General features: G+C 44.3%; 1 protein-coding gene across 4 annotated transcripts in view; it reads left to right on the forward strand.

Moving 5' to 3' along the window:
* Positions 1-12,846, forward strand: part of DNAI1 (dynein axonemal intermediate chain 1) — a 147,636-nt gene that overhangs the window by 82,093 nt on the left and 52,697 nt on the right. For 3 of the 4 annotated variants that reach the window (XM_071730134.1, XM_071730133.1, XM_071730132.1), the window contains exons 14-16: positions 3,875-3,964; positions 8,568-8,655; positions 11,263-11,342. In XM_071730134.1, the coding sequence (XP_071586235.1) occupies positions 3,875-3,964; positions 8,568-8,655; positions 11,263-11,342 (258 nt within the window). Of the gene's footprint in view, positions 1-3,874; positions 3,965-8,567; positions 8,656-11,262; positions 11,343-11,401; positions 11,670-12,846 lie in introns of those variants that run through there. The other variant, XM_071730135.1, reaches the window with a different exon arrangement.

Below are 12,846 nucleotides of genomic sequence, written 5' to 3' on the forward strand. Positions count from 1 at the left end.
CTCAGATCAGCATCATGGCTGGGATGACTTTGACCAATTGTGTTTTGTCAATGCAAGTGACTAACAGCCTCTGTAACATGAAGCATTTTTTCTTTTGCAGGAATGACATCAGAAATATAGACATTTTCAAATCAGATTGGATAAATGGTCTGATCTTCTGCTGGACAGGAGCCATTACCAGCTGTCATACACAAAGATTGTAGTATCTCCTTGCTAAGAGTGAATGGATTGCTGCCCTGCTAACCTGCTGTACCTAGCAGTGAACATGCGGGTTTTAGTCCTTTTTTTTTTTTTTTTTTTTTTTTATGAGCAAATAAGGGTTTGAGTCTTCTCAACTTGTTTCTGAATAAATAGCCTTTAAGAAAAAAAAGTTTAAAAGTGGTAGGTTCTTCTATCAGCAATGAGTTTCACACACTAACTTTGCAATTCAAAAACAGGTTAAAGATCACACTGAAAAAACCAGCAGCAGATCTTTGTTTTATTACAGTTCTCACCATGATCTGGCACAACAAATTACTTGCTGCTCTGTGTTTAGCTGTCTCCTTTCTGCTGTTTACACAGTTTCCTTCCTCATGTAGTACTTACTCCTACTGCATCGTAACTGAGCTTTTGCTATAACTTTTCTCATGCAGCCAAAGTCCTGAGTTGGTTATCACATGCTTCAGGAAAGAATTAACTTCTTGCCACCACACACACAATGTCCTGGTTCCCTCATCAAATGCCTCACCCTGCATGGAATGGATACTGCTAATGACAGGAGTGTGCCATGTCCATGGGCCTCTGGCAGGAGAAAAAAGCACAGGTGTGAACAGGTGCCTGATTTGGTTGCAGCATCATGAAGACTAATTACTCTAATGAGCGTTCATGGGATTCAGAGATCAGGAGAAAAAGGATCACAAACACTATTAAGGTGTCAGAAACACTGGGAGAAAATTGAAAGTATTAAGTGCCAATTTCTGTTTTCTGCAATTCAAGCTAACGTCACAGGGAGCTGCTGACAGTCATCTGAGGGCAGATCCTGATGCCCTTGAGGCACTGTGTTCAAGTTGTCTGCAACATGTACCTAACTCAGGTGCTGTTGACTGCTTTGAATATAGGAACAAGACTACCCCAAGCAAATCACCTTACTTGCCTTTTGGGGCTGTTGTTTCCACCTGTCAATGTAATAGATAACAAGAAGTAGTTGTTACACCTACCTGAGTACCAATAGTAGGAAGTTTGAACAGATCTCCATCAGGGAAAGAGTATTTGGAGTGGGCAAACCCTGACAAAAAGCTCTTTGCTTGGAGAACACTGAAGGGATTTGGTTTAAGGGAAAAACCCATGAGCTCATGACAGCACTTAGTTGGTCACCTCCAGATGAGGTTCCTGCAATGTGTTGTGTTAGCATCGACAAGAGGACTTAGGATTTGTGTCTACACAGGGTGATTTGGGTGTACCCCAGACACTGAGCTCTCATATGTGCTTTCTCTGTGGTGTGTTGGGCTGTCACTTGGTCCTAGCTTGGGTGAAAAGTGTTGTCACACTTGTACTTGTCAAGAGCAGATCTGGGAACTTGACTGAATCTGTCCCTGAGCAGCTCAGGCAGAGCTCACTAATGATTGCCTGGATGTACACTCTGATAAGGGCCAGCTGGGACATTCCCTTTAGAGAAGGTCTGGACCAGCTCTCACTGTAGCACAGGCATTTTGTCTTCAACCCTGGTGACTTCTCTAGATTGCAGGACAGCTCAGATCCATGCTACCTGCAGGTGTGTGTCACCTGTACTTGTCTCCCACATGCATTGCTGTGTTCAGGATGCTTCAAGTACTGGAGAGCCCCATTTGTTGCAGGACTGCACTGCAGTCCTGAAAATCAAGGATATGTGAGCCATTTTGGCTAATTGCTCCCAGCTTTAAATGGCAAAACCTTTGCACAGTGTTTTCATAATAGGTACTGTCCTGAGAAATAGCTTCCTGTCTCTCAAGTGATGTCTGCCTTAAAGGCTGGCTGGGAAGCCAGTGACAGTTTTTCCCATATATTTGAGAAAGTAGATTGAAGAGGAAGAACATGAGTTAGAAGAGAGCTGTGTTGGACATACAAATGAAAATATCTTGTTGTCCAGCTATTTTAGAGTCCTCTGGTTTTAAACATAACCCTTTCTCTGTTCCTAGTATGACACATGTTGTGCATGTATTTATAACCAGTTTGCCTGAACTCTCTGTTCCTCCCTTTGCATTAAAACCCCTCACTACAGCAGCCCCTTCATCTGAAGCAGCTGCTGGTGACCATCTTTGTCAGCAGTAGCTCATGATCACAGAGAAGTGTTCCTGGAATAGATATATATATCGAGCACATTTTGTTCATGATGGCCAGCCTTGGAAATCACTGTTCTCCATATGTACCATTGAACCTGTCTATTTATCACTGGCCATTTTATTCTGGGCCATATTAAATGATGACATTCCTTTAATAATAGATAGCAGAATTGGTTCCACTTGGCAACTGAGGATTTCATCTGTACAAGGATGCCACTCAAGACTTCTCAGCTGCAGTTTATGAACATGAAACTGGCATTTTGATATATTCTCAGATGGATTGCTTTTAACATTTTATTTTTCATCCCTCTGAATAGTGTGTTCTAGGTAGAAAACCTGTTCACAAGAGGATTAATTGCTCTTTGCTGAGTGTCTTGCTGAATTTTCATGCTCCACAGAACTTCAGAGTATAAATAGTTTAACAAAATAGAAATAACACTGTTATTCTCAAGGAAGTATAATCCAAATACCCAGTTTACATAATTAAAGCATTGATAATACTGTTTGTTTTCTGGAATAGGTGCCAGGTAAATAGATCATCATAGACATAGTATTTGGTAAGCTCTAGGATATTCATGCCCATTTATCATATTTAAGGGATGATGGTTAGGGAAATGTATCTGCTTCACTGCTTGGACAGGAACAGATGCACCTTTGAAAGCCTCAGAAGAACCTGCTGAAGTGCTTGCCCCCATCCTGAACTGACAGATGCCCAGAGGAGTGTGTGCTGACAGCCCCAGTGACAAGTCATCCTTTTCCCTTCAGCCTGATTGAATTCCCAAATCTGAAAATTGAGGGTTCTTAGTGCTTTTGGTCTAACTGAAATGTCTCTTCTAAACAGTAAGCCATTTATCTGAGTTTTAATCTCTCCTGTTGAGCTGTCACAGTCAAAAGGCAAATCTCCTTACCAGGCAGACAGATGCTCTGAAGGTTCAGGGAGGATTTCAGTTTTAATGGAAACATTTTCATCTTGCTGAAACAGAAGCACCCCAAGGACCCATATTGTACATCACCTGCAAGGGCTTGTCTGCACCCCATAAAGGGACAGAAAACTAATTTGAGGTTGTCCCGCTGAAGGGTAGCCATATGGCACTGTACCTGGAGTAATTAGGCAAATGGAAAGGGTTAGTTTGTGCAGGGGTAAGGATGGACTGTGGTGTCATAGGGACCTTCCTGTGATGCTACTGGTGTTTGGAGATCTCTTTAGGGATCTCTGGGATGGAGCTGTTCCATAGTGCAGAGTGCTGCATAGATGAAACACCTCTGAAGGCCCATTCTTGGTGACAATGCTCCTGTCACTGCTGGGTTAGATGCTGTGGGTAAGTGCAGCCCCCAGGTGTGGGGCTTTGCCCCAGTTTTGGGGCCTCCCTGCAAAAAAGTGGGTGATGGGAGTGCTAGGGGCAGTTCTGAAAGTGCCTGTGAAGGTAGAGGTGTTTGTATATGCTATACACCAGCAAGCCTTCAGTGGTAACCAGCTGCTCTTTTAGAAGGATTTCAGGAGACCCTGCTGAGAGCACGAGACTGTCCTGCTAATGGTGAGTGCCCTGTGCTGACTGGAACTGTCTTCTTGTTTTAAGGTCAAGTGGCAGAAGAATGACATGGACAACAATTTGAACTTCTTTTCAGTCTCCTCAGATGGACGCATTGTTTCATGGACTTTAGTTAAGGTAAGCAGTAGCTGACAATTCCTTTTTCTAGCCAAAGTATAGTCAGTTGTCTCCAAAGGTCAATGATACATGTTAAATTTCTATTTATAATGATCCAGGCTTGAAAAGAAATGACAGAAAAAGATTGCTTCATCCTGCCTGCACCTCTAGCACCCTATGTTCAGGAGATACTTTTCCTGCTTTGCAGGAGCTGCAGTTCAAAACTGATCCTTGCTCTGAAACTTTCCTTGTCCCAGAAGGGCCACCCAGACACAGCAAAATAATCTGCCTTCTTCTCACCTTTGAGACTCTCGCCCCCAGAATCCTCACTTTACAGATTGCATTTCAGAATGGGGGAGAGAAAGTGTAAATTTCTCTGATAGTGACCAAAACAGCACAGAGTAAGCTTGCATTTGCAGTGGTAGGGCAACATGCAACCAGGCAGAGGGCTTTCCCCTACCGTGTTGTTGCCAGCTCATACTCAAGACAACCTCTGTTATGTCATTTGCATGCCTGGCCTTTGATCACTTTTTCTTTCAGAGCACGTAGGCTGATAGAGGCTGAGCATCAATGTCTCTAAATGACCGTAAGATTTATGTCTCTGAATCTCAATGTGTTTTTTCTGTTGGCAGTTTGATTGAACATTTTTAAGATTTCAAAATCTTCTACTTAAAAATAATCAAATTGCCCTAAATATGTGTTTGAAGCAGGTGTTTCATTATTCCCCAGCTAGCAGAGAAATTTAGTTACATCTTTGGATGCTCATTTTTTCCAACCCATTATACCAAGCTAGTCAAGACATGTCTGTTCTGAAGATATTAGAGCTTGCTGCCACGGTCAGGGATTCATAGCTAACATGAAATAGAAATCCTAGTTTCACATTTACTTCAGGACTGGAAACCTCTGCTAATGAGCATGATAGGAACCTGCAGATGCCATTGATTGTTAAGTTCTTTTTTACAAATTCCTCTAGGTTAACGCGTGCAGCTTTAGAGACAAAAAAACTCCTGCAAATGAGTCCCAAGTCCCTCTCCCAAAAGAACTCTAAAGACCTATCTAGAAGGGACAGGCCAACATTGTCCCAGCACTCAGTTCCCTGTATAGAAATGCCCAAAAGATTTGTGTTGAAGGGGATAATACACACCTATAGCTAAACACATCCACCTGAGGTGAACTGGGTGGTTACTGGAAGGTTACATGTGCCACTCAAGCCCCAGTAACTGAGTGTGCTCAGCCTGGTCCACTGGGAGTCAAGAAACACTGGGTTAAGTCTCTTACTTCAAAGCAATAACTGGGACAAACTAAGTCTGTAGACGGACTCTGATGGAAAAGCACCTGGTAATGGGTCTTTCACAACATTTGTGTGCTTCATCTGTGCTTAGCTGTGTTCTCACCTTTTAAGCTAGTTTTTATTTTTTGTTCCTTTGAGTATGTATGTCTCTGCTAAAGCATCGCTGGTGTGACTTCTGAGACCTGCACCCACTTAGCACAGTGTCACTCCTACCTATTCTTGCACTTGTGTTATAAACATGGCCACAATCATGTGAAAAGCACTTTTTAAATACTTTTTTGAGATGAAGTTACCTCTGAAATTGCCACATCTGGTATGTGCTTAGTGGGCAGGAGTGGAAAACAGCAGGATTTTAGGTGCTGTCTGGTTTCTTTTCTTTTTTGCACAGAAATTTAACTTGGAAAGCAAGGAAAAGAATGAAAAGGGCATTTTGATACAATCTGTGGTTTTGTACCCAGCAACGAGAAATGGACAATCTGCTTGAATTCCAGTTTTACAAAAGAGCTCAACACCTCTGGCTTTTATTCAGAATAAAACTGGAGAGACTCTAGAGGTCTCCTGTTCTGCAAATCCATAATGCAAATAGGGAATAAATGCAAGAGAGCTTTGTTAATCTCTTTGACAGGATTATCCAGAAGTAAAGCTTCTTCAAACACTTATAACTCTTTGACACTTCCAAAGCTGAGAGTGGAAAGTGAACAAATTTAGTCTTACTTCCAGCTGGATATTTGGCACTCAAACCTTGAATAGCAAAGTTGCCAAATGTTAGCTGGGGACAGTTGATCTGCCATGACCAAAATGAGTACAGTTACTTTGGACAGACTTCAGGAGACAGCCCATGATCTGTGTGGGCTTATGCTTGGTTTTGGGCCATCATGAAGGTGTAAAACTTCAAGGAAGGACGCAGGATTTCTGCATCTGCATGCCTCTGCTCTCCCACCTTGGGTGCACATATTCACAAAAAGGGAGAGCTGTCAGAGCCATGTCAAGGAATCAGTTTGGATGCAGCATGGTAATTCTCCTCAGGCTGATCCTCAGCAGTAACAGGTCTGATTAGTAGCCATAGCTCACCCTTCCTATGTGGCCTAGATCTAAATTACTAAACATCTCTGAGCCCCCTTCAGCACTTATGGTTAATAACAAATAAAGGGAAACAGGCAGCTGTGAGGCAGAATTCACTTGTGCTTACAAAGTGCTTTACAATTTTTAGACAGAACCAATGTATTATTGTTTATTATTCCTGGACAGCCCACCTGTTGCAATCTGTTTACCCAGAGGAATATGTAAATGGCTCTGGCAACAGACAGCCCCAGGAATAGGTGCATTTTCCAGACTGCAAAGCTGGATACAAAGTAAAAACAGCACAACAGGCAAGTCTGCATGAATATCACAAAATCACAGAATCAGACAGGTTGGAAAGCACCTCTGAGATCATCAAGTCCAACCCTTGATTCACTACCACCCTGGTTTCCAGACCATGGCACTGAGTGCCACATTCAGTCTCTTTTTAAAGACCTCCAGGGATGGAGAATCCACCACCTCCCTGGGCAGCCCATTCCAATGTCTGATCACCCTCTCTGAAAGAATTTTTTCCTAATATCTAACCTAAACCTCCCCTGGCAGAGCTTAAGACCATAATATAATGCTTTGCAAGGGTGAGAAGCTACAGAAGCTGTCCACAATGGCCTTGACCAGGTGAAGGTGCTGGGAAACATCTTCAGGGAAAGGCTGCAAAAAGGTGTGTGCTTGGTGTGGGTGTTTAGCATGATTTGCCTTCCTACTAGAATAGAGAATATGTTTCCTAGCATATCTTTGGGTCTTCACAGATCATGTGTCTGACCTGTTAGACCCATCAGGTATCTCAAGATGATCATCTGTGGGCAGCTCCAAAGCTGATCTGAGTCTGCAGTCATAGCTTGTACACTGTAGACATTCCCTGGAGAGGAGACAGACCTGGGAGCCTGAGGGACGGCAAATACCTGCTCAAAATGTCCTGACTCTGCTCCCTAACAGCTCAGCTCTTGTTTGGATGGGCAGCAAGTGGTACATGGAATATGCTCTGTTCCTGGATGCAATGGACACTGCTCTTTCTAACTGAACACATACACCAGCAAATCACTCCTGCCTTTACCCACCAAATCTGACTTGATATAACCACATGTTGCTAGAAGTCACTAGTAGAAGGTAGGACTCTGTAGGCTGAAGGAGTCTGTCCAGCTTCTTGCTGCCATAGTAGGCCGGAGAATGTGGGTGTGTGGCAGTGCAAATTAGTGAGAAAGGAGATTATTTTATGGATTTTGACCATTCTGGTCTTTCTATAAGTTTGTGCTCCCAAAAGATGACAAAAATGTCATATGGAACACTCTCCCTGTTGAACAGCTGCTCAGAGGTCTGCTCACACTGTCCCTAACATTCCCTGGGGCTGACTTGGTAAGGCAGAGTTCTTTTCCACCTGAGTCCTGCTCTGGGGTTAGAGGAACCCCATCTGAAGCCTGATTCACTGATCTAAGAAGTTATGTTTTGTTCTCACAGTGCTCCGGTGGGAAATCTGCAGATTCATGAAAACATCCAGTCCCCAGCCCACACTGCTCACTAATTTAATCTTTAGTTCTTTGTTCTTTTTACCAGCCCCAGGGTATTCTTGTATTCACAACCAACTCCGTTGTGCAGTGGTATTTTAATTCCCAAAGCTAGTCTAAGAATGGATCTTTGCCCTCTTGTCATTTCCTCATACTCATCCACGGAGTATCTGTTTTCACCTGTCTTCTGTCTCCCTCCTGGACTGTAAAATCATGGGGACACAGCCTTTTCTCCTGTGTTCACACAGCACCCCACACTGCAGTGCAGTGGCCTGCAATGAGAGCTCTCTAGAACTCTGCTGGGGCACTTTTCATCTGAGGAGCTGCTTGCTGGATGTTGTTGCTATTTGAATCTCAGTGCCCATGAGGTTGTGAATACTGGGAGCTGAGTCTGCTTCGGGGAAGGGTAAAAACCAAAGACTGGCAAGGTGGTAAGTTACCATCCATTAGTGTGGGTTTTAGTTAGCTCTGTGATAATATGCAATGCACATCTTAAACCACACAGAGTCATTTCACCCTGAAGCTTTCCAGGTCAGCTGCCTGTGTCTGTGTGATGTACCAGTTCCAGTGCACCAAAGAGTGTTTCAGGGATGTTTTATGTGAAACAGCATGTTAGCAAGCTGCCAACTGCAAGCATGAAACATCAAGCAACTTTTGGACAGCTTTTTAAAATTCTTCCATAAAATTTGCTGCTTCAAAGTACTAAATATCTCTGTAAAGCCTGTTATTCATGTGGAATCTCCTCTGCCTGCAGAATGAGCTGGTTCACACAGATATCATCACACTGTCACAAGAGGGAACAACGATGAAGGGGCCAGAGGAGCTGCAGCTGCAAGTGTTTGGTAGGAGCCCAAGTCCTTGCCGTGCTGATTAATTACTGACAGAAAGCCTCTAATCATTCATTCTGAGAAATTAAACTGGGATTATGGTGTTAAGATGTAAAGGAGGTAAAGGGTTATGTCTCTGTGCTTTCATCATGTAGTAGGGCATGATCTGTCTGGAGCAATCACTATTAATTGAGTCAAGCTTTTCTGCTTACATCTTCACTTACAGAAAAAGATGAACATAAACTCAAACAATGTCTTTTTTTTCTGGGATATCCCAATGTGGACAAGACACAGACATTACCTGTATATGTCCAAACAAAGTCTGTTTTGCTCTTCCAAACAGACATTGATCTGAACTGGCCAAATCAAGATGAAAAGCAACCTTAGTGCTTTCGTGGGTTCACAGGTCATCCAGCCAGTGGTGGGATGTGCTTCCTCAGGTTCTGGCTCTCTACTGAACTTTGTTCACAACAACCCCGTGCAATGCTACAGTCCTGGGGAGGACTGGCTGGAAAGCTGCCAGGCAGGAAAGGACCTGGGTGTGTTGGTTGACACCCTGCTGAATATGAGCCAGCAGCGTGCCCAGGTGGCCAAGAAGCCCAACAGCATCTTGGCTAGCATCAGGAATGGTGTGTCCAGCAGGAGAAGGGAAGTGATATTGCCCTTGTACTGGGCACTTGTGAGGCCACACCTGGAATCCTGTGATCAGTTCTGGGCCCCTCACTACAGCAAAGACATCCAGGTGCTGGAGTGAGTTCAGAGAAGGGCAACAAAGCTGGTGAAGGGTCTGGAGAACAAGACCTGTGAGGAGAGGCTGAGGGAACTGGGAAAATTTGTTTGGAGGAGGCTGAGAGGAGATCTTATTGCTCTATAACTACCTGAAAGGAGGATGTAGGGTGTTGGCCTCTTACCTCAAGTGAACAATAGTAGGACCAGAGGAAATGGCCTGAAGTTGCACCAGGAGAGGTTTAGACTAGATATTAGGAAGAATTTCTCTACTGAGAGAGTATGCAATGGAATGAGCTGCCCAGGGAGGTGGTGGAGTCACCATCTCTGGAACTATTTAAAAACTGTGTAGATGAGGTGTTCCAGGACATGCTGTAGTAGGTATTTGGATACAAATATAGGTAAATATGTTTTATTTTACTGGGTGTTGAGGATGCTGATGGTTGGATGTGGTGATCTTAGAGTTCTTTTCCAACTATGAACAATTCTGTGATTCTTTGAAAAGCACAGTATCTATTCTGCACAACTGTTAGGCTTCCTCCAATACAAGGTGGAGATAGTGCACTCCTTTTGGGCTGAATCGTCTCATCCTGACCATCCTACATTTAAGACAGAGTAGGATGAATATGCTCTGGAGGTTCTGGACTACATAAAGAGCCTTGAAGAGTCCTCTGATCACCCTACTGCACCTGCTTTTGGCCTGGGTTTGGGGAAGGCACTTGGTCTTCATCTAAGGATTGCTGTGTTTTTTGGCAAGGAACTCCTGAACAATTCGTTTGTGGGAGGGTCTGCATCACCACACAGGTTGCTCTACACCAGCTAAAGCAGTACACTGCAAAACTCCCAGGCACTTAGTTAGCATTACTGGGAAATGGATTTTCAAAGACTTGTCGTGAATATTTAACAATCTATTTAAATTTTAAACATGCAGACAGTTTTATAGGGTTGAAACAACCTTAGAAATTCTTTTGAAGACTACATTTTGTTAACATGTAAGACATGATGCTTAAGACAGCTGCCTTTGCATGAAGTTCTCTGTAACTATGTGCTCCTGAGCCTTGTCTGCTTGTTTCTGCTTCTTCTCTGATGGTTGCTGGGGGTGTCCCTGCTGCCAACAGCCCCAAATTGCTGTGGCACTCAGCAGACATCCCATCTTCTGCTCAAGGACCCCACTGAAATTTTCTTTCACCACCACACGAAATGGCTTTCTTGGGTAATTGTGCATCTGCCTCAGAAGCAGAAGTCTCAAAATCTCAAGGAACCACATCCTGTTGTGGTTGGCACCTGTTTTAAACATAGTTTACAGCATTGCTCACCTCATGCCTTTTGAAGTTTAGAGGATCCTTCTATGTCTGGCAGAAGATTTCTTCCCAAAGCACATCCTTTGCTGTTGGCTTTACTGCAGTGAGCCTGTTAAATGGCTTCTGAGATAAGGATGAAAAGGACCCAGGGATGTATGATGTAGTATTTCCTCTCTGGGCTCTTTTATGCATAGGAAACCATTTATATTTTTGAGAATACTGAACAAACACAAAAGGTCTCATCTCCCCAGAGAGAAGGCAGGCCTGGTCCTCACAACTTCTACATTTGTACCAAGCATTTTAAATTCTCACCAAAATGAATACTGGGCCAATCTGTTCTTCTGGTTCCCTTCTGGTTCCCTTCCAGTTCTTCCAGTTTCCTTTCCCATTTCTCTTCATTAGCTTTTCAAATTTTCAGATTCATGGGGAAAGGCACATCTTGGAAAGCATTTTCAGGAGAGGTGGCTTTAGTTTCTTCAGAAGAGAAATAAATCACTTCTGAAAAAGCTGGCTGTGTGTGTGTACCATAGACAGGGAGCACGTACTGGCCAGATGAACCAGTTCTCTGTCTGACAGACCTTTCCTCTCTTAACAGGCTGTGGGACATCGTTTGATTTTCACAAAAAGATAGACTATTTGTTTCTCGTTGGTACTGAAGAGGGAAAGATCTATAAGGTAAGAACGGTGTCTTTGTCCCTTGTTTTACATCCCCTGAACCTGTTCTTGTCTTTCAGGTTCATCATCTCAACCATTTGCTCAGGCAGCAATGAAGTACAACTTCAGAGCCTGGTCCTGCCCTCAGATCCCTGCAGTGAGTCCGAGAGCAGCACAGAGCACAGAGGGTCACAGGAAGCTCTCTGCACACACCCAATTAAGACCTCATTTTGCAGAAACGTTTTTCATGCAAACTGCATCCCAAAAATACTTTGCAGATTGCAGCTGTGCAAGTGAGGTGCTCTCTATGATCAGAGCAGAAATTAAAAGGCACTGATCTTCTGTCCATATTCACGGCTATGGCAGGAAAAATCTCTTTTCCTTTTTAGACCTGTAATCCCATAAGGAGTCATGTTAATGAAGCCTTGTTTCCTGTGGGTTGGTGTGCCACAGCCCTTCCCTTCCACAATTACATCACAGATCCTTTGCCCATCCCCCCTTTCTCCTTGCCCTCCTATCTCCAGTTCCCTGTGGTGAGGGCAGCAGCCAAACTTTGCTTGCCCTTCCAGGGCTGGGGGCACTGCCCAGATGTTTGCACTCTCTAGCCATCCCTTTTTATAGAATTAATACTGCCAAGTCCTGAGTGCAGCCAGATTTGACTGAAAATTGTCAGTGGGGTCAAAAGTTGTTTGGGAGGAGTGACAGACAGACAGCAGGGGACAGACATCGTGTTTTCTCAAGAAATCAAGCTGAAAATAGGAAGTCTTGAGCTCTGCTATATTTAGCCTTGGCAACAAAGCCAGTAGCTGCTTGCTTAACTAACTTTTGTTTGCACAGCATTCCTCTGAGCTTGCTTTGGGCCTTTGTTAAATACTGTAGCCATGGCCCTTCAGTGCAGGGGATGGACCATCAGCAGAAGGCAGATGTGTAAAGCATAGAATCATAGAATTGGCTGGGTTGGAAGGGACCTCAGAGATCATCAGCTCCAACCCTTGATCCACTACCGCTGCAGTTACCAGCCCATGGCACTGAGTGCCACATCCAGTCTCTTTTTAAATATCTCCAGGGATGGAGAATTCACCACTTCCCTGGGCAGCCCATTCCAATGTCTGATCACCCTCTCAGTAAAGAAATTCTTTCTAATGTCCAACCTAAACCTCCCCCGGCACAACTTGAGACTGTGCCCTCTTGTCTTGCTGAGAGTTGCCTGGGAAAAGAGACCAACCCCCCCCTGGCTCCAACCTCCTTTCAGGGAGTTGTAGAGAGTGATGAGGTCTCCCCTGAGCCTCCTCTTCTCCAGGCTGAACAGCCCCAGCTCCCTCAGCCTCTCCTCATAGGATCTGTGCTCGAGTCCCTTCACCAGCCTGGTTGCCCTCCTTTGGACCTGCTCCAGGACCTCGATATCCTTCCTGAACTGAGGGGCCCAGAACTGGACACAGGACTCGAGGTGTGGCCTCACCAGGGCTGAGTACAGGGGCACAATCCCTTCCTTGGACCTGCTGGCCACACTGTTCCTGATCCAGGC

Source organism: Heliangelus exortis, chromosome Z (assembly GCF_036169615.1).
Source record: "Heliangelus exortis chromosome Z, bHelExo1.hap1, whole genome shotgun sequence".
NCBI lineage: Eukaryota > Metazoa > Chordata > Aves > Apodiformes > Trochilidae > Heliangelus > Heliangelus exortis.